The sequence below is a fragment of the Xenopus laevis genome, chromosome 3S (assembly GCF_017654675.1).
Source record: "Xenopus laevis strain J_2021 chromosome 3S, Xenopus_laevis_v10.1, whole genome shotgun sequence".
Classification (NCBI taxonomy): Eukaryota; Metazoa; Chordata; class Amphibia; order Anura; family Pipidae; genus Xenopus; species Xenopus laevis.
This window is the reverse complement of record NC_054376.1, coordinates 7,596,279-7,618,770: the sequence shown is the minus strand read 5'-3', so window position 1 is coordinate 7,618,770 and position 22,492 is coordinate 7,596,279. Positions and strand designations below refer to the sequence as shown.

Sequence of the window (22,492 nt, the reverse complement as noted above, 5' to 3'; positions counted from 1 at the left end):
CCATTAAATGATAGTTCCACCAATATTTATATATAATACACAAAAGCCTTGAATATCCTGTAAATTATATCCTTATAAATGGTGAGTTCTGATGTCATCAGTTATAAACGGTGAGTTCTGATGTCATTTCTGTCACATGACTCACTGAAACTTGTGTATTATAAGAAATAAAGTACCCCCAGTTGCAAAATATGAGGATATTAGAAGTTACCTCGGAGTTCCATGACCTCGGTAACTTATAATATCCTTATATTTTACAATAGGGGGTACTTTATTCACTATATATTTTCCTACTGAAATTCGCCACCAATTTTCACCTTTTGGTGCTACAGGAGTCCTGTGTCACTGCTACAGTATATGGAAGATGGGGAACACTATATTTTGGCATGACAGGGTCAGGACAGACTAGGCTTTAATATCCCTCCCTGGAAACTTCTCTTATCCACGAATAACACACAGAGATTATATTGTTAGGTTTATTTGCAGGACAGTATGTCAGCCAGGACCAACTTCATATAATACTGCAGATTATTTGGTCTCTGACCCCAATTATGGGACAGTTTCTTGAGTGAGGAGAAGGATTCCCTTTAGATTTCAGTACCCTGAAAAGAGCATGTTTTGTTCTTCAGAGCCCTTACAAGGACCCCATTTCTTTCCGTTCCCTAAATAAAGCACGCTTTCCTGCACTGGGGTTCCCTACTGACTTTACACACATAGTTCTCTCTGGGATTGTACAGCAACTACTTCCTCTCTGTCTGCTTCTCTCTCGCAGCACTTCCTGTGCAGCACTTCCTTCCTGACAGCTCACAGAGTTGTGGACTTCTCCCCCTCCCTGTACAGAAAAGCACATATAACTAATTGCACATTACCATTTCTATTTGGCCTTTGTGGCAAGTGAAACTACCAGGACCAGCTAGAAGAGCTGCGAGGCTGTCACCTCAAATCTCCAACTTATTGGGCTTCAGGCTGAGCCCGTTATCATCTGCTCACAGTCCCAGTTTGGAACCACTGGTTTATATCAGGCCAGAGCAGTTTGGCACAGAGAAATAATATTTTCCCTTGGAACAACAAGGATATTTTGGGGCTTTGTAACCCCCTGAAGGCCCATAGCAAAAACCTTCTATGTCCTGCTTGGCTCACGTATTAATGGGGCAAAAAGTACCAATACAGGGCAATATTACTTACTGAAAAGCAGAAGCCTTTATTAAATCTCCTACAATTTCAACTGTGACAGATTAACTGCCAATTAATTTAAAACATTAGCTAAGATAACGAAGGCTTTAGAGAACAAGACACCTCGGCATCTATTCTATAAGGTAGTAAAAAAAAGAACTAGTGCCTGCACCCTGTCTATTCTTGGCAGCACCTTTATACAGAGGCCTAGAATGCCAGGAATGTCGTCCCAGTAAAATCAACCAACTGTCTTTCCACTAAACTGGTTCATTCTTTACAGCTCTGAAAATACATCTGCCCAGCACTAAGCAAGACAAAATCTTTAGGTTTACAATGTAGGGGTGTAACTATAGAAAAAGCAGAACCTGGAACCATCAGGGGGACCAAAGTCATTTCTGGATAATTTGACCTTGTGCTCCCATGGTGCAGCAAATTGCATACCTCCCAACATTTTGGAAGTAAAAAGAGGGACAAGAATTTTTTTTCCGCATGTAGCGCAGCAATTTTTGACCACACCCCTTTCTGTGGCCACACCCCCAAATTACCATGTTTGTTTTACAAAATTTGGCAGGTTATGAAAGTTTGAAAATATTTCTCCTTATCTAAACTGTGTTTTTGTGTCTCAAAATTGTTACAAAGTATCTTATTTGCACCTGTTAGCTGTTCTGTGCTCTCTGCTAAAAGCCAATTAAGTGAGAAACTTTGTTTCTTTTTCTGGCTGTTCAGTGCAGAGAAAAGAGGGACAAATCCAGTACAAATGAGGGACTGCGGGTTGAGCTGTCAAAAGAGGGACTGTCCCTCCGAAAAAGGGACAGTTGGGAGGTATGAAATTGCAATAGCGCTTTGTGCAATTCTGATGCTGCACCCCCTTCCTGATTCACTGTCTAGTGGAGGTAAGTAGCATTATGGTCCAAAACCCCCATCAAGACAAGTGATACAGTCCGACAGCCCTTAAAGAAAAGTGGTACAGTCCGACACCCCCCTCAAGAAAAGTGGTACATCTGACACCCCATAAAGAAAAGTGGTACAGTCCGATGCCCCCTTCAAGAAAAGTCATACACCTGACACCCCTTCAAGAAAAGTGGTAAGGTCTGACACCCCTCAAGAAAAGTGGTACAGTCCGCCACCCCCTCAAGAAAAGTGGTACGGTTCGACAACCCTTCAAGAAAAATGGTAAGGTCCGACACCCTCCTCAATAAAAGTGGTACATCCTACCACTTTTTACTGTGGTGTGGGGGAGTGTGGGGTCTAGGGCGGGGTCTGTAGTGGTGGTGGGCGTGGCCCCCATGTTTTCTGATGGTGGCCTTGCTTAGACATCACTAGGGATGGGCGAATTTTTTCGCCTCGTTTCGCCGAAAAAATGACGCCCATAGACTCGTATGGCAGCGTGCGTCAAAAAAAAGACGCGCGTCAAAACAGTTTCGCCGCGCGACAAAATTTTTTTGACGCCCATAGACTTTAATGGGCGTCTGCGACATTTCGCCGGCGGCGAATTTTTGGCGAAGCGAAACGGGTCAAATTCGCCCATCCCTAGACATCACACATTTTGTGATCTGCTAATCTAAAACTATTGCTATCTCCTACACTATATGGGCTCAGAGGGACCAGAGGTAATTTGGCTATTTTGCCAATCAAGGTACCAGACCCAATGCCGTTTCTCATTTTACCTCTAATTGACCAGATGAAGGGGGAGGGGGTACAGCATCAATGGTATACAAAGCAATATTGCAATCCAGACCCGTACTGGCAATCTATGATTATCTTAAATTGTTATAATTCTTTCTTTGCTTATCTTAAATTGTTACAAAAGTATCCAGGTGGTTCTTCTGGGCTCTCTGCCAAAAGCCAATTAAGTTTTAGTAACTTTGTATCAGTTTCTGGCTGTTCAGTGCAGGAGATCAAAGAGAAAGTCAGGACATTTCAGTAATAATCCGGGACTGCTGGTTGAGCTGTCAAAATCGAGACTGTCCCGCAAAAAACGGGACAGTTGGTAGGTATGGCTGTATACAGTATTATAGTGCTCTGCCACACTAGAGAAGCAGGGTAAAAAAAGGGGGCCAAAATTTCCCTGTGAACAAATGCTTTGCTTTTTGGACACTTACACAGAGGGGAGGATTAAGGAGGTTGGATGTTCATTCACACTTCATTTACTAAGAAGATCACGAAAAGTGCCGAACACAAATAGACTGGTATTTATATAAATACTTTTTGTTCCCATAAATATGATCTAATTATTAAATGCTTTCATAATAGACTGCGTTTGAATGTGGGTTCGGTGCCTTTTGTTGCCCTGGGTGCAGATTTGATTTCTTTTACTGTAACATTGAAATCTTCAGGCTTAGAGGCCTCCCAGAGTCACATACCACCGACAGTTCCCTGCAAGGAATGTACAGTCCCTAGAAAACAAAGTGGCTGCTCATGCCAAACCATCTGTAAAACTGTGCAGAGACTGGGCCGGCTGGTGATAAGATAAAGTATAAATACCTGCTGCTGCCATGAAGGCAGACAACACAAGAAACAATATTGAATTTTAGCATTTTGCACGGTTTTTGTTGCCCCATTGTATATTAGTTTTTTGCACCGGACATTTGAGAGCAGATTTATTAAGGGTCAAAGTGAAAATTCTAATTTCTTTAAAAATTCAGATTGCGAATTATCCAAACTCGATTCGAGTTTTACTTGAATTCAAATCTCGAGATTTATCATACTCTGGCCCTTTAAGAACTCAAATTCGACTACCTGCCGAATTGCTGCATAAGTATAAGTCAACGGGAGAGGTCCAGGGATCAGTTTGGTGATGTTTGCAGCCTTCCTGACATTCAAGTTTTGTTTGAGTTTTTTTAATTCGGTTCGAGTTTTTCTAATTCGAAACGCAATGATTTTAGCATTTTGTTGACTTTCTACTTTCACCAAATGTTATAAAAAAGTTAAAGTGATTTCCCTCTAACCTTTGATTAAATCTGACCATGTTAACCTTTGTACTTCTTCATAGGCTGAGGGTTTTTGTTTTGTTGGTGCTCGTGGAGCACAAGGAAGAATCTTTCATTGGAAACATGATATTGTTGCATGCCTTCCCAATGACTGGGTAAATAAATATTATAAACTTGGAAAGTACTGTACATGATGATGGATGGGACACAGAGCAACTTGTCCTTTATTGTTGGGTACTGTGCACATGCAGGAGAAAGAAAGAGACTGCTCTGATGTTCTTCTGCTTAGGAAAGATTTGAGAAAGGTTTCTAATTGTTTTCCTAAGCAGAAGAACATCAGAGCAGCCTCTTTCTTTCTCCTGACAACTTCCTTGACTACTTGGTGGTCAGACTGGTCAGAAACTGACCAGCAGGTGGCGCTGTTGGAACAAAATTCATTCATATTAACAGCACATGTATCCCTTAATACCTTGGAATAAAAATAAAATAAATGATGAATGTAAATGACAAAAGTGCTTAGAATAAAACTCAATTTTACATTCACTTATTTTAAAGGTTTACTTCAAATTAAGGCCATGATGGTGGGATTTGGTTTGGGATTTCAGATTTCTCCTCTGCTCAAAAAGATTACTTCTGTTGGAAGCAGAGGTGGGTGTAGAAGCAGAGTAAAGGAGAGGGAGAACAGGAGGTTCGAGTTGTGTGCGTGTCCTAAAATAGCATTGTATTCCAGGTTAGGGGTGGATACAGGTTTAATACTCAAACATTCCCCCTTAACCACCCCCACAAGATTATGAGTATATTTTTATAGACTGTATTGTGTAGGAGTGTGGGTACTCCACTCTGCTCCGCCACCAAATACTGAGGGCTTGAAAAAAAATTGAGAAATTATTTTTTCTCTTTATAGGCACTCATCGCCAAACTTAAAGGAAAAGGAAAGCTACCAAGACAGTTTATTGCCAATAGATTAGCCACAATAGTTGCAAGCTATAACACTATATTTATTCTGTAGAATGCTTTACCAAACCTGAGTAAACAGCTCAAGAAACGCTCTCTTTTTTTTTTGGATAGCAGCTGCCATATTAGCTTGGTGGGACATCACTTCCTGTCGGACTCTCTCCGTGATCAATAGCTCTGGGCTCAGATTACAGCAGGGAGGGGAGGAGGGAGGGGGAAAAGGGAGAGGGAGAGAGGAGCAAACTGAGCATGCTCAAGCCCAAGCCCTGGAGGTTTAAGATGAAAACAGGAAGCCACATGATATACTGTAACCATAAAAACTGTTCCCAGCTATAAGAAACAAGTCAGATACTAAATACGCTCTGTTATCTTTAGCTGCCTCTTAACAAATGTCCAGTGAATCAATATGCAATGCAGTTCCAAGGGTCGGGGCTATGTATGTATTTAAGTGCTGTATGTGACATCTCAGAATGCGCGGGCGAGCCAGCAAGTGACTAAACTTCCCTTTATGAGCCGGTGCACATTCCTAGCCATCAACACATCTACAAGAGAAGAGCTGAAGCTCTAAATAAAAAAAAAAAAGAGAGATGGAAACTTGAAATTAGCATACCTCCCAACATTTTGGAAATAAAAAGAGGGACAGAAAAGGGACAGAAAAGTTGCCACGCCCATTTTGTGGTCACCCCCCCTAATTACCATGCTCATTTTACAAAGTTCCGCAGGGTATAAAAGTTTGAACATATTTCTGTGGTTTTTTTTCAGTTACAGTTTTGCTAATGAAGATGAATTGCCCTTTAAGCTGTGAGTCTAACTTTTCCCAAGGGACCTGTTATCTTATATTGTTACAATTACTCATTTGCTTATCTAGAAATTGTTACAAATGTATCTTATCTTCTGTTGTGGCTGTTCTGGGCTCTCTGCCAAAAGCCATTGATTTTAACTTAATAAAGTTAGAGATTTTGTTTCTTTTTCTGACTGTTCAGTGCAGAGAAAAATGGGACTTTCCAGTACAAATGAGTAGGGATGGGTGAATTTGACCTGTCTCATTTCAACAAAAATTCGCCGCCAGCGAATTGTCGCAGACGTCCATTAAAGTCTATGGGCAACAAAAAACTTTTTTGACGCACATCTTTTATTTTGACGCACGCTACCATGCAAGTCTATGGGCGAATTTTTTCGGCGAAACGAGGAGAAAAAATTTGCCCATCCGTACAAATGAGGGACTGCAGGTTGAGCTGTCAAATAAGGCACTGTCCCTCTAAAAACAGGACAGTTAGGAGGTATGAATTAGGGATGCACCGAATCCTTCTGCCCGGCCGTACCCAATCCGAATCCTAGTTTGCATATGCAAAAAATGTTTCCCCTTCCCACCCCTAATTTGCATATGCAAATTAGATTTGGGGGTTCGGTATTCGCCAGAATCTTTCGTGAAGGATTCGGGGGTTCGGCCGAATCCAAAATAGTGGATTCAGTGCATCCCTACTTGAAATTACATTTTTGCCCAATAAAAGAAACTGAAATGCTAAGCATTGCCCCAAAATACATTTTACTATGACTTATCTGTAACTGTAATTCCTGGCTGTGCACTGGCAGTTCTGACATCTGAAACAATGTAGTAGAAGACTTGTCTGCCTTTATTTTTTGCTTTATTGAAGCTTTTAAGAGAGAATACGACCCACCTAGGGTGATATGAATTGATCTGGGGTCATACCCTGCCTCTATGTTTCACCCAGCGTCCCCCTCCCTGTTCTACTTCGGACAATATTGGAGGATTTGGGGTGACCATTCTATGCAGGTCAGTAGAGCAGGTAAGTGAGGTAACGCCCTCTTACTGCGGGACAACAGGACAGGGGGCTTAAAGGAGTTGTTCCCCTTTAAATTAACTTTAATATGATGTAGAGAGGGATATTCTAAGGCAATTTGCAATCCGTTTTCATTATTTGCAGTTTTTGAGTTATTTAGCTTTTTATTCAGCAGCTCTCCAGTTTGCAATTTTCGGTTGCTAGGATCTAAATAACCTTAGCAACCATTAATTTGACTAAGAGATTGGAATATGAATAGGAGAGGCCTGAAAAGAAAGATGTATTGTATTACAGTGTATTTGTTTTGAGGTGGGGTCAGTGACCCCCATTTTAAAACTGGAAAAAGTCAGAAGAAGAAGGCAAATACTTCAAAAACTATATAAAAAAAAAGAAAAAACGAAGACCAACTAAAAAGTTGCTTAGAATTGTTTATTCTATAACATATTAAATGCTAACTTAAAGGTGAACCACCCCTTTAAATTAGGGAGACTCCCAACAAATACAGGGAATTTGACGTATGTCTGTTCTAAATGAGGATCACTGACTCCGGCATTGTTGTTATTACTTTTATACTCCTGTTTGTATTCCAGTCGCCAGTCTTGATATCAGTAGCTAGTTGCTAGGGTAAACTGGACCCTGGAAACCAGATAACTGCAGACATTTCAAATTGGAGAGCTGGTAAACTAAAAGCTATTGAACTCTAAAACCATAAAAGATAAAGACCAGTTGTCAACCAAATCATAATATAACTGTGCAGTCTATATCATACTAGTAGTTAATTTAAAGGGCAACAGGGTTAGAAAGATTTTGTAACAAAGGTGGTGCCATACAGAAGCACAAAACTGCCCCTTTCTTTAGCATGAAACTCTAGTTTGGCTGCAAAAATCAGAGACATGATTCATATTGACATTCCCCTGTATAGGTATGGGACCTGTTATCCAGAATGCTTAGGACCTGGGGTTTTCCGGATAAGAGATATTTCTGTAATTTGGATCTCCATGCCTTAAGTCTGCTAGAAAATCATGTAAATATAGTTTATATAAACAAGCTGCTGTGTAGCCATGGGGGCAGCCATTCAAGCACAGGATACACAGTAGATAACAGATAAGTACTACTATAGTTTATATAAACAAGCGGCTGTGTAGCCATGGGGGCAGCCATTCAAGCACAGGATACACAGTAGATAACAGATAAGTACTACTATAGTTCATATAAACAAGCTGCTGTGTAGCCATGGGGCAGCCAGTCAAGCACAGGATACACAGTAGATAGCAGATAAGTACTACTATAGTTTATATAAACAAGCTGCTGTGTAGCCAAGGGGGCAGCCATTCAAGCACAGGATACACAGTAGATAACAGATAAGTACTACTATAGTTCATATAAACAAGCTGCTGTGTAGCCATGGGGCAGCCATTTAAGCACAGGATATACAGTAGATAACAGATAAGTACTACTATAGTCTATATAAAAAAGCTGCTGTGTAGCCATGGGGGCAGCCATTGAAACACAGGATACACAGTAGATAACAGATAAGTACTACTATAGTTTATATAAACAAGCTGCTGTGTAGCCATGGGGGCAGCCATTCAAGCACAGGATACACAGTAGATAACAAATATCTACAGGACAGGGGGCTTAAAGGAGTTGTTCCCCTTTAAATTAACTTTAATATGATGTAGAGAGGGATATTCTAAGGCAATTTGCAATCCGTTTTCATTATTTGCAGTTTTTGAGTTATTTAGCTTTTTATTCAGCAGCTCTCCAGTTTGCAATTTTCGGTTGCTAGGATCTAAATAACCTTAGCAACCATTAATTTGACTAAGAGATTGGAATATGAATAGGAGAGGCCTGAAAAGAAAGATGTATTGTATTACAGTGTATTTGTTTTGAGGTGGGGTCAGTGACCCCCATTTTAAAACTGGAAAAAGTCAGAAGAAGAAGGCAAATACTTCAAAAACTATATAAAAAAAAAGAAAAAACGAAGACCAACTAAAAAGTTGCTTAGAATTGTTTATTCTATAACATATTAAATGCTAACTTAAAGGTGAACCACCCCTTTAAATTAGGGAGACTCCCAACAAATACAGGGAATTTGACGTATGTCTGTTCTAAATGAGGATCACTGACTCCGGCATTGTTGTTATTACTTTTATACTCCTGTTTGTATTCCAGTCGCCAGTCTTGATATCAGTAGCTAGTTGCTAGGGTAAACTGGACCCTGGAAACCAGATAACTGCAGACATTTCAAATTGGAGAGCTGGTAAACTAAAAGCTATTGAACTCTAAAACCATAAAAGATAAAGACCAGTTGTCAACCAAATCATAATATAACTGTGCAGTCTATATCATACTAGTAGTTAATTTAAAGGGCAACAGGGTTAGAAAGATTTTGTAACAAAGGTGGTGCCATACAGAAGCACAAAACTGCCCCTTTCTTTAGCATGAAACTCTAGTTTGGCTGCAAAAATCAGAGACATGATTCATATTGACATTCCCCTGTATAGGTATGGGACCTGTTATCCAGAATGCTTAGGACCTGGGGTTTTCCGGATAAGAGATATTTCTGTAATTTGGATCTCCATGCCTTAAGTCTGCTAGAAAATCATGTAAATATAGTTTATATAAACAAGCTGCTGTGTAGCCATGGGGGCAGCCATTCAAGCACAGGATACACAGTAGATAACAGATAAGTACTACTATAGTTTATATAAACAAGCGGCTGTGTAGCCATGGGGGCAGCCATTCAAGCACAGGATACACAGTAGATAACAGATAAGTACTACTATAGTTCATATAAACAAGCTGCTGTGTAGCCATGGGGCAGCCAGTCAAGCACAGGATACACAGTAGATAGCAGATAAGTACTACTATAGTTTATATAAACAAGCTGCTGTGTAGCCAAGGGGGCAGCCATTCAAGCACAGGATACACAGTAGATAACAGATAAGTACTACTATAGTTCATATAAACAAGCTGCTGTGTAGCCATGGGGCAGCCATTTAAGCACAGGATATACAGTAGATAACAGATAAGTACTACTATAGTCTATATAAAAAAGCTGCTGTGTAGCCATGGGGGCAGCCATTGAAACACAGGATACACAGTAGATAACAGATAAGTACTACTATAGTTTATATAAACAAGCTGCTGTGTAGCCATGGGGGCAGCCATTCAAGCACAGGATACACAGTAGATAACAAATAAGTACTACTATAGTTTATATAAACAAGCTGCTGTGTAGCCATGGAGGCAGCCATTCAAGCACAGGATACACAGTAGATAACAGATAAGTACTACTATAGTTTATATAAACAAGCTGCTGTGTATCCATGGTGGAAATTGAAAAAAGTCTATATGGCACAGGTTAATAGTGGATAACAGATAACACCATAATGTTCTACAGAGCTTATCTGCTGTGTAACCTGAGCCTTTTCTCATTTGAATAGCTGCCCCCATGGCTACACAGCAGCTTGTTTATATAAACTATAGTAGTGCTTCTGAAGCAAACACAGCAGTTTTTCCATTGCAGGGCAACACTGCATTATATTTTATTACTTTAAAATGTTACTGTTCCTTTAAATCTCCCTGTGGCATTTGGTAAATACACCTGACGTGCCAACGACCACCCATGAAATCCAGGGTCAAAAAGAAAGTCTGACCTCTGTCACTGTCAGTGGGGTTCCTTCACCTCTATATCTTTACGCTAAAAATAATTAAAGGGAAAGTCAAACAGACTTCGTAATGAAAGTAACTCTGCAGATGGAGTTAATCTGCATTCATTTATTTAGTGCAGGCCTGTGTTTAAATGAGCTAATTTGAAATGTATTTAACGGAAGGAAAGCTGAAAAACATTAGTGGGCCTGGAGTTAAATAAGAGGGGGGTTGTTCGCAAAGAGGATACATTTATTTTTTGCTTTTCAGGGGCCTTAATGATACCTTCCTGCCCTTCCATACGAACTGGTCATGGAAATTAAAATAAAGGGGAAACTAAATATTCTTTTCAGTAAGAAATAGCAGGAAAATTACATTTAGTCGACTGTGTTATGATCTATACTGTAATAATTAACGGATATATATAAATAATAAATAATAAATCCCTAGATGTACAGGCTGTTAGCAATAAGTCATGTTATTTAGCCGCCAGTAATTAAGGAAAGGGCATTAATTAGGCAGAACTCTGTACAGACAAGTTCATAGACGGTTAACTCTTTCACTATTCCAGCCCCTTTTGCCTTGTAGTGAATGGGTTAAGCACAAGTTTGAGCCTCCAGTGCAGCTTCCTTGTATTGTGCTAGAGAGTTAAGAGTCGAAACTTAAAGGAAAAATAAACATTACCTTCTTCCTGAGTTGGGGGCAGCACATTTTGCTGGTTTTGCAGCCCATGAGTGCACCCCGCTTGTGAGTTTGCAGCCTCCAGTGTAGTACAGGTCACATCTCTAACCCCCCTGTCTCTTCCTTCTGCTCAAGACTCTGGCTGCCTTTACACTCACTCACTCACACACACCCTCTCACACACTAACTAAAACTGCAGTCTGCTCTGAACTTTAGGCAACAAAAACTATTGTAGCCGTAAATACTAGAATAGCAGCACCCAGCAGAGCAGGCAGGCAGCAGGGGCCCGGGAGACAGCTGCTTATAAATTTTCCAGAGCACACATTTTTTTTAAAGAGGGTAGGGAGGGGGATGCAGTCATACTTTGCACTCAGGTCTGGACTGAGAATTAAAATAGGCCCTGGCATTTCAGGTACACAGAGGGCCAAACGGCCCCTACCAGCCCACTAAATACTGACTGACCATATCTGTTATATGTATATCAGGGGTCCTCAAACTATGGCCCTCCAAGGTTATTTACCCAGGCTCCACCCCCCGCTGCGGCCGCGTCCAGCGTCAGCCGGGGGACGCAGTGATGTGATGCTCTGGAGCCGAGGAAAAGAGATGATCTTTGAGCAGCAACTTACTAGAAGTGTGCCACTCACCCGCTCCAAGTCCTCCTCGTGCACGCACCCTCCACACATGTCGCTTTTCTGATAAAAAATACCGGCCTTCCTATATATTTATCTTTTTTCCCTATTAATAACATGGGGATCAGCCATCATTTTTACCCGCCAGGCCAGCTGGCAACCCTAGTCGCGGGCATAGCTGGGGTTACAGGGGAACCGTCAACCAAATCCCAGCTCTCAGGGAGAGACAGATACGTAGTTAGGAGCCACCATCAGGGGGCCACTGAGGAGACAATTGTCCCGGGCCCGATGGCTTCTATATGTTAATAGGGGCCTGTCCGTGATGCCTTTCCTGGATTACCTGGGCCCCCCTTAAACTGCCCAAAGTAGGAGTCGAATTGCGCCGAAGAAGAAGCCTACAGGCTCGGATTTGTGGCGAGGCTACAAAGGCCCGGGCCTAGGGCGGCAAAATTTCCTGGACAGCATGCCGCCCAGCAGCATCCTTAAATGTATGGGGAACGATATGACGCATACTCGCACGGGGAGGGGGAATGGTGCGCGCCGATGCTAGGACCCAGAGGACTTAGAGCGCCGGGAGAGAAATCCGGTGCTGGAAGCCAAGTTGCGCCAAAGTAGGAGTTGAGTTGCGTCAAAGTAGGAGCTGAGTTGTGCCAAAGTAGGAGCTGATTTGCACTGAAGAAGGAGCTGCGTTGCGCCAAAGTAGGATCCGATTTGCACCAAAGTAGGAGCCGAGTTGCACCACAGTAGTAACCTATTTGCGACAAAGTAGGAGCCGACTTGCGTTGAAGAAGGAGCAGCATTACGCCAAAGTAGGATCTGAGTTGCACCAAAGTAGGAGTTGAGTTGCGCCAAAGTAGGAGGTGGGGTCACTGGTCTGTGCCTACCTTTTACTTTGGTCCATGTTGACCAGTGGCCAATATTATGTTTAAATGGCAATAAATATATCTAACTACCGGTATATAAAAAACATTTCATTTATGTGTCTTATAACCATGAATAGCATGTGCATATTTTATGTTGGGTTGTAAAGGGATCACGTGGCAGGACCAGAAACGGAACTAGAGGGGGGCAGGCCCTGGTGCAGGACGTGTAGCCGGGCCCCCCGCCCCCCTCCGTAAACCCGGTACTGGCCGGGATATGCGCGGCGCGCGGACTGCCGGGGGGCCCTGAGGGTGTGCGGGCCCTGGCCCGCTCGCACCCCCTGCTCCCCCGGTAGTTCCGCCCCTGGGCAGGACTAATCTTGCACATGTTAGGACCACCCAAGAACTTTAAGGCCTGTATGGCAGGCCCTCAACAATATCGTTTTATAATACCTGAATTCATATTCTTCACGTCATGTTTATTGCACACAGAGAGTTCTAGTTGAGACAATTTGCAATTGGTTTTCATTTCGTATTATTTATGCTTTTTGAGTTATTTAGCTTTTTATTCAGCAGCTCTCCAGTTTGCAATTTCAGCAATCTAGTTGCTAGGGTCCAAATTCCCCTAGCAACATGCACTGATTTAAATTAGAGACTGGAATATGAATAGGAGAGGCCTGAATGTTAAGATTGGTAATAAAAAGTAGCAGTTACAATACATTTGTAGCCATACAGAGCATTTTTTGGATGGGGTCTGTGACCCCCATTTGAAAACTGGAAAGAGTCAGAAGAAGAACACGAACAATTTAAAAATGATAAAAAATAAATAACGAAGACCAATTGAAAAGTTGCTTAGAATTGGTCTTTTTTATAACATACTAAAAGTTAACTTAAAGGGGAACCACCCCTTTAAGGCAACCATAAGGACCAAATATGGAGTCTAAACATATATATATATATTCTTTAGGTTCTTAAGGGTTAGCACTGCTTACACTCTTGTTAGTTTTTTTCCCTGAGGAAGATCACTATGATGTGATCGAAACATTGGAATCTCTTTTGTTTTTTTATTAAAATCAGTTACTGTAACTGAGCTTGTTGAGTGTGTTTTTTTTTTGCTATTATATATATATATATATATATATAAATGATGAAGGATCCGCACTCTCATTTTCAAAGTATAACAACTTTTATTTATCACATTACAATCCGACGTTTCGGTCCCTCCTGGGGACCTTTCTCAAGGATGTGTGCGGATCCTTCATCATTTATACTACAATTATTGATCAAGCACCTCCAATCAATTACTGTCAGAGGTGCGGGCACTCCAAGAAATTATTATATATATATATATATATATATATATATATATATATATATATATATATATATATATATATATATATATATATATATAGGATCTGTTATCCAGAAAAAACATTATCCAGAAAGCTCCCAATTACGGAAAGGCCGTTTCCCATTGGCTCCATTTTAACCAAATAATCAAGATTTATTTTTTTATCCAAGCTAAAATATAATTAATCCTTATTGGAAGCAAAATCTGTCTATTGGGTTTATTTAATATTTACATGATTTTCTAGTAGACGTAAGGTATAAGGATCCAAATTATGGTAAGATCCATTATTTGGAAAACCCCAGGTCCCAAGAATTCTGGATAACAGGTCCCATACCTGTATATATAGTGAATAAAGTCCCCCCTCTTGTAAAATATAAGGATATTATGAGTTACCGAGGAGTTTCATGACCATATAAAAACACGAGGCCGAAGGCCGAGTGTTTTTATACAGGTCATGGAACTCCGAGGTAACTTCTAATATCCTCATATTTTGCAACTGGGGGTACTTTATTTATTATAATACACACATTTCAGTGAGTCTTGTGACAGAAATGACATCAGAACTCACCGTTTATAAGGATATAATTTACAAGATATTCATGGCTTTTGTGTATTATATATATATATATATATATATATATATATATATATATATATATATATATATATATATATATATATATATATATATATATATATATAAAATATTTTTTATCTTTTGGATAAAGTTTGATTGTATTTGGCTTAATTAATCAAACCAGGGTTCGTCCTCACTAAGCATCAGATTCCGTCCATTCATTACATTTTCAACTAGGCTGAAAATAAAAATGGGTGAATTCCATATGCACCATTAAGTCTTGCATTCCGCAGCCCTGCTATTAGGAGGAATACGGCTTATATATACATATATATATATATATATTGCTGCTAGGAAGGGTTTCCTCCCCTGTGAGCGAGTGGGGCAGTAGAGAGTGTTGTGGTTACTGATTCCTATCACAACACACTGTATCTGTTTAAACACTCGACTTTTTATCATCTCTGCTCAAGGCTCAAGCTCTTAAAGCAGCAGTGATACTTTTCCCACGACTGCATAAACACAAAGGTATTTTGTTTTTCTTGCCTTGGAATAGCAATGTACATAATGCAACATAGTTCCATGTCCTGGAACTGCGACAGTTGGTCAAACAAAAGTGTCGTTACTTTCATTTGGTTCGGAATTTGTTGAAACTAAGCTTGAACTGGCAGTTGGGATATTCTGGCAAATGTGATAGGGGCTGCTGTAAGTTGCCATTGACCTTTATGTTACTTTATATGGGGCCCCTGTTTGATTCTTTGTGTACCTGTATTACAAGGGACTATTTTGAATCCTAGTTTGGCCATGGTTCAAATGGGGGCATGGATTGTTTTGGCTGTTCTTCTTGGTTGCCATCTATGTGCCATACTGAATATTAGAAATTGTGTGCTGTAACAGTAGCATTGTGAGACATTAATGGACCCCACAGAACAATCATTTTGGGGCCCCATTAACTTTGAGACATGAGGGCAGCATCCACTTTGCACCCAGCACAACACTGCGCCAGGTGAAAATTTGCTCAGACAACGCTGATACACTAAACTGTGGAGTTTCGTCATGGGCGCCAAATGCTGGCCATATGGGTCCACAATGCAACTTGGTTGTTGGGCCCAGGGCAAAAAAGTGGTTTAGGGACCCACATGTTTATACTTCAACAACTGAAGAGTTGGTGGTTGGGCACAGTGGTGTAACTGCTTCCTCTATATTTAATAGGGTTGCCACCCGGCCGGTATTTTACCAGCCTAGCCGGTAAAACACCTGCCAGGGCTGGGGCCGGTATTACAAATTTACCGGCAATGTAGCTGCCGGTAATTTGTAATACCATTTGCAAAATCCCCTGCCCGCTGATGAAAACTTATATTTTCGTCGGCTTCGGCCGGTGGCCCCACCCCTTTTGTGATGCTACTCCCCATGGCCTGCCCACTTTGCAGTGCCCCTCATCGGCTCCTCCCCCTTTTGTGTCACGCCCCGCCACTTTCTTTTCCGCCCCCCACCATCGCCGGTATTTTTTTTTTTTTTAAAAGGTGGCAACCCTAATAGTTAAAGGAAAACTATACCCCCCAAACAATGTAGGTCTCTATAAAAAGATATTGCATAAAACAGCTCATATGTAAAACCCTGCTTCATGTAAATAAACCATTTTCATAATAATATACTTTTCAAGTTGTAGGTGCCATTGGGTGATCATAAATAGAAAATTGCCATTTTAAAAAAAATAAGGGCCGCCCCCTGGGATCGTACGATTCACGGGTCACACAAACATACCAAACAAACTATACTTGTTAGGTCACATGAGCCAATTAACAGACAGAGTTCTGTCTTTTGCTTCCACACTTCTTCCTGTTACAGTTGGAGCTGCAGCATTTCTGGTCAGGTGATCTCTTCCTGTTACAGTTGGAGCTGCAGCATTTCTGGTCAGGTGATCTCTTCCTGTTACAGTTAGAGCTGCAGTATTTCTGGTCAGGTGATCTCTTCCTGTTAAAGCTAGAGCTGCAGTATTTCTGGTCAGGTGATCTCTGAGGCAGCACACAGACCATCACAAAATGGTGGTTCAAGACAAGAGATGTAAAAGGGCAAGATTTACTTAAATATATATTCTAGTTTGATAAGATTCTTTAATATGCCACTTAATTTGATATAAACTGTTGCTCAAGTATTAATTTTGGGGGAATAGTTTCCTTTCCTCTTACCGGTGCTGAGGAGAGGGGGCACAAGTCGGACGGGAGTGGGTGGAATTGGGGCGGGGAGCGGGGAGCGGGGAGCGGGTGGGATGGAGGCAGGTTAGAGGAGGGAAGTGGGTGGGAGGATGGGGATTGGAGTGCGTTGGCCCCCTCTGAAGATTTTTTTGCAGGGAGCCTGGCACACTCTAGTTATCAGTGGCTTAAATGCCCCCTCAGGATCACACCAGGATCACCACCGCCAGGTTTTAAACAGAGCTTCCTGATCTGGCCGGAATAAATCAAAGTTGGCCATGCGTTCCACCTGTGGAGGAAGAGGCAGAGGAAGAGACAATCACAGTCAGTGACAATCTCCCCAGTGCTCCGGTGCTGACGCTAATGCATGCTTGCGGGGAGGGGAGTATGCGGGCAGGCGACAGGACCTAGGCTTCGGGGCGCCTGCCCACTAAATCAGGCTCTGTGTGTCCCCCTTCAACCCAATAAAAGGGTAAGAATTATATGGGTTTATGGGCAGCACCTGGGCCACTATATGACAAGAATATCAGCCTTTTGACACGCACCAAAGTTTTCATTAGGTTTTGGGAGGCCAAAATGTGGATGCCCCCTAACTACCAAAACTCTTGCAGCAGGTGTCAATTTTACTGCCATCAACGTCAAAGTGTCCAAATAGCCCCCCCACTAAACATCCATCAAGCAACTGTCAGTAGTAAGAAGCTGAAAGTGTCAAGAGGTCTGTCAAGTCACTTTATGGTTGCAAATATGACCTTGCACGGGAGGTTGCATGTATATCATTAATGCGTTCATTGCTTATAATACAGATGTGCAACTAGAAGCATAAATCATGCACAAAATCAATCAAGCAAGAATCCTGCTATCCTTTTAGAAATCAAAGCAGTCTATTGATGACATTTAACTGGATACTTCTCTTAAAATCAATATGGCAGCTCTGACTCCTATGGATGAAGAGATCTGCAGATTTGCCAAACGTTGAGAAATCTGGGGCTGAACTATGCCCACTGCTCAGTGTACCTGGGCATCATCATCTAGATGGGAATAGATTTTTGCAGTGCTGAATCAATGATAAAACTGATATAGAGCAAGTGCCCCCTCTACTGGACGGAGATATTCACTATAACTGATCCAATCAATCAGCACGTTACCCCTCCCTTGGGAATAGAAAAATAAACCACTTTGGGTGTAAGAAGGTAAACTAAACTAGTTCTAGCTGCAAACTGAATATAATATACTCTTACCATTTATGTTAATGAATATTAACTTGAATATTAATATGAAGTGTTGATGATGACACCATCTTGCCTCATTACTTATTACAACCCACAACTGTGTCAACCTTTGTTACTTTTTTGCCTCTTTATCGGAGCTGTTTCTGGGGCTGATAATGGCTCCTCCCAAAGCACCAGCCCTGATGGCATCTCACCCCTGAACTTACCCTCAAAGAGGGCCAATGGTAGGGCCAAATAGCACTGCTATAGGGGAAGCAGACTTCATGGCGGCTAAAAGGCCAAAAATTCAACATTCCTCTCCCACAGGTCACTGCAACTTGTACAACTATAACAGGACAGTCCTGTCCGCAGGTGTAAAGGATACTCCATAGGGATGACCCACAGCAACGTATTACGTATTACGTATTATTAGTCTTGAGGTGGCCATCCACATAGAACAAGCGGATCTCTCCCCGATATGCCCACCTTGAGGTGGGTGTTATCGGCTGATGCGATCGTAGGCCCTAGGGCCCAACGATCGCAACAAAATTTAAGGAATACGGGACGGATCGCAGGACCACATTAAAGGGATACTGTCAAAATGAATCAGTTAATAGTGCTGCTCCAGCAGAATTCTGCACTGAAATCCATTTCTCAAAAGAGCAAACAGATTTTTTTATATTCAATTTTGAAATCTGACATGGGGCTAGACATTTTGTCAATTTCCCAGCTGCCCCAAGTCATGTGACTTGTGCTCTGATAAACTTCAATCACTCTTTACTGCTGTACTGCAAGTTGGAGTGATATCACCCCCCTCCCTTTTCCCCCCAGCAGCCAAACAAAAGAACAATGGGAAGGTAACCAGATAGCAGCACCCTAACACAAGATAACAGCTGCCTGGTAGATCTAAGAACAACACTCAATAGTAAAAACCCATGTCCCACTGAGACACATTCAGTTACATTGAGAAGGAAAAACAGCAGCCTGCCAGAAAGCATTTCTCTCCTAAAGTGCAGGCACAAGTCACATGACTTGGGGCAGCTGGGAAATTGACAAAATGTCTGGCCCCATGTCAGATTTCAAAATTGAATATAAAAAAATCTGTTTGCTCTTTTGAATTTCAGTGCAGAATTCTGCTGGAGTAGCACAATTAACTGATGTGTTTTGAAAAAAACATGTTTTCCGATGACAGGATCCCTTTAACGAACAGGGATTTTTACCCCTGGTAAAAAAAAGGGATTTTTACCTCTGCTCAATCAACATCTGGCCGACTCTCACCCAGATATTGATTGGGGGAGCCCGTCGGAGGGCCCCACACACGGTCAATAAGCTGCCGACTCGTTCTGTCCCCAGCTTTTATTGTCCCATGTATGGCCACCTTTTGGCCAGGACACAAAGAAAGTTGATCTTTGACTGATTTGGCCACCCAAGCGGCCACCCAAATGAACTTGACCTGATCTTGAAACCCTCGGGCCAAGAAATGATTCATAAGAGGATCCAGTGCAAAGACATCAGCCCACAGGGATTGTCTCTGGACTTAAGGTGGCCATAACGAGCAGATCTCTCCCCGATGTGCCCACCTTGAGGTGGGTGATATTGGGATGATCCAATCGTGGGCCCTAGGGCCCAATGATCGGATCATAACGACAGGTATACGGGAGGTCGGATCGTGGGACCGCATTAATGAACAGATGCGGTCCATGATCCGACTGGATTTCTAGCCCTGCCCAATCGACATCTGTCCGACTCTTGGCCACAAATTGATCGGTGAAGCCGACTCTATTGGCAGCTTTTATTGAATCGTATATGGCCATCTTTATTGGTATCTCAAAGCTGGCTTTTACCTTCTGCTTTATGGCAACGCTTTTCTTGTACTAACTGAAGTTTCCCAGACGGTCTGTAGCCAAAAACAGGGATCAACCCTAAATCGGATATGTTCCTTTGATCTCTCAAGAGCAAATTTGCTTAAAATGGCAGAAATCTTTAATATTATCAAGGTCATCTCAAAAGGAGTCAGTGTAAAATATCAACTAAATGCCAGAGTCAACACCCTCACCCCCTCCGTACATAAGATAACATTCTAATGACTCCATGGCAAAAAAAAAAAAGTCGACACTACTATTTTTTTCCACCGGAAACCCTTATTGACAGAAGTAAAAGGCCGCCCAGATTGGTGGAGACCCCCAGCTGCCAAGGGCACTGAAAGATCAGAGCTAGGGAAAGCTTTTCAGAGGGACGGTTATTTTTAGGCCTCCCTCTAATCCATAAGAGGCCCTGATAACATGGAGCAGTTGTCATACCCCGTAACGAGTGTGGGATGCTGCTTGATGAGAAATGTGACAAATTAATATATGGAGTTTCATATGGAATAAAACACAGAACTGTATTTAATTCCTATAAAGCCAACTCAGGGTTTGAACACATTTCAGATGTTAAAGGGAAGGTACTTCTTCCAAGGCAAATTTAGCCATCAAAATGCAACTTCCCTTCTCTATGGATTGTACTGCCTGAGATCATTTTAATATTCGGTAAACTGTGACCTGATACCGAATGGAAGCCAATCCCATGAAGAATCCTGTAATGGAAATACTGTATTGGCTATTCTATTCTTTAATAATTATTACAGAAGCAGACTACTCCAACTCTATGTCTCCAGCATTAAATGATTATTGGATTATACACACCTGTTTAACACATGGATTGATGCACTTAAGAGAACTTTTTAAAGGATTTGAGTGAATTCCGCTACAATGGCCTTGGATCTAAGGGGTTAATCAACTCAATTGGTGGGCGGTGTTTTTGTGTGGTAGTATAAAGCTGTGGTTTTAACACATTTTGTTACACTTGATAAAGGGCCTTGGTGCCCGAAACATGTTGTGTGTGGAAATATAATAAATATTTAATGCAGGTACTCTGCCTATAGCGTGTGATTCCCATACTTTGATAAAAATTTGACTTGACTTGACTTGACTTTGACGAGGAAGCCAGGGACGGAGCTTCCAGGGAAACACTACGTTTTTCTACAGTAAAAGAGCGACTAATGGATGCAAATTGATTATGGGGTGAAAATGTTGTTTTTGTGAGATAAGTGTCCTTTAATTTGACCAGTTTGAACATATTGCAAAATATGGATAAGCAATCCCTGTTTTGTTTAACTAAGGAGAGGCACCCTGCAGTTAATATAATCTCCTAAAGGATAAGTAAACCTTTAAAATATGTGAATGTAAAATTAACGAGAGTGTTATTCTAAGCACTTTTGTCATTAATATTCATTATTTATTTTCTTTTTATTCCAAGATATTAAGGGATACATGTGCTGTTAATATGAATGAATTTTGTTCCAACAGCGCCACCTGCTGGTCAGTTTCTGACCATCAAGTAGTCAAGGAAGTTGTCAAGAGAAAGAGGCTGCTCTGATGTTCTTCTGCTTAGGAAAGATTTGAGAAAGGTTTCTACTTTTTTTCCTTCCTAAGCAGAAGAACATCAGAGCAGCCTCTTTCTTTCTCCTGACAACTTCCTTGACTACTTGGTGGTCAGACTGGTCAGAAACTGACCAGCAGGTGGCGCTGTTGGAACACAATTCATTCATATTAACAGCACATGTATCCCTTAATATCTTGGAATAAAAAGAAAATAAATAATGAATGTAAATGACAAAAGTGCTTAGAATAAGCACTCTCATCAATTTTACACTCACTTATTTACCAGATTAATTTAAAAGCTAAAGTCATACTCATACATTTTTGGATAATTATCGAAAGTGTAACTCAACTTTCCAATTTACATTGATAAAAATGTTAAAAGGTTTTTTAGGTTTTTTGTAGATATCCCTGCAAATGAAAGCAGTGTCTGTTTATCCCTTTCTGTTTCTGATGCCTAAAGGTTCCTGAATGTGAGCACATGCCTCAGCGCTGATGTCTAGTTTAGAATCACATGCTCATTGGCCAATCCCAGCTAAATGGTTCTGCTCCTGATTCATCACAGCTAAGCAATGCCAAAAATGTTACTGGTGGACCCTTGAAAAGAAAAGGTTGGCTTTCCAAAAGCAGCCAGACAGCTGATAAGTTAAATATGCACATCACTGGGTTCCTGCAGAAAGGAAATGCCAAGCCCTTGCTATTAAAGGGATTTATCGAATCATTTATACAATATATTTGTCTCAATGGTGTATGAATGATTAGTTGCCACCTTTCACCCATTTAAGGCCACATTTTTTTAATAGGTTTCTAAGAGAACAGTTGAAAAATAAATAACTTCCCAATGAAAGAGTACAATGTTTATAATCTCACCAGTACAGGTACTGTATGGAACCTGTTATCTAGAATGCTTGGAAAATGGGGTTTTACGGATAACGGATCTTTCCGTAATTTGGATCTTTATACCTTAAAGGGATACTGTCATGGGAAAAAACATTTTTTTCAAAATGAATCAGTTAATAGTGCTGCTCCAGCAGAATTCTGCGCTGAAATCCTTTTCTCAAA

At 41.2% G+C, this 22,492-nt stretch overlaps 1 protein-coding gene across 1 annotated transcript in view; it reads right to left on the bottom strand.

Moving 5' to 3' along the window:
- The window catches only part of ccdc69.S (coiled-coil domain containing 69 S homeolog), a 36,690-nt gene extending 25,228 nt beyond the window's left edge, over positions 1-11,462 (bottom strand). The window contains exon 1 of the mRNA XM_041587970.1: positions 11,198-11,462. Within this exon, the coding sequence (XP_041443904.1) occupies positions 11,198-11,245 (48 nt within the window). The 5' untranslated portion in view covers positions 11,246-11,462. The remainder of the gene's footprint in view (positions 1-11,197) is intronic.
- Positions 11,463-22,492: the final 11,030 nt, after the last annotated feature.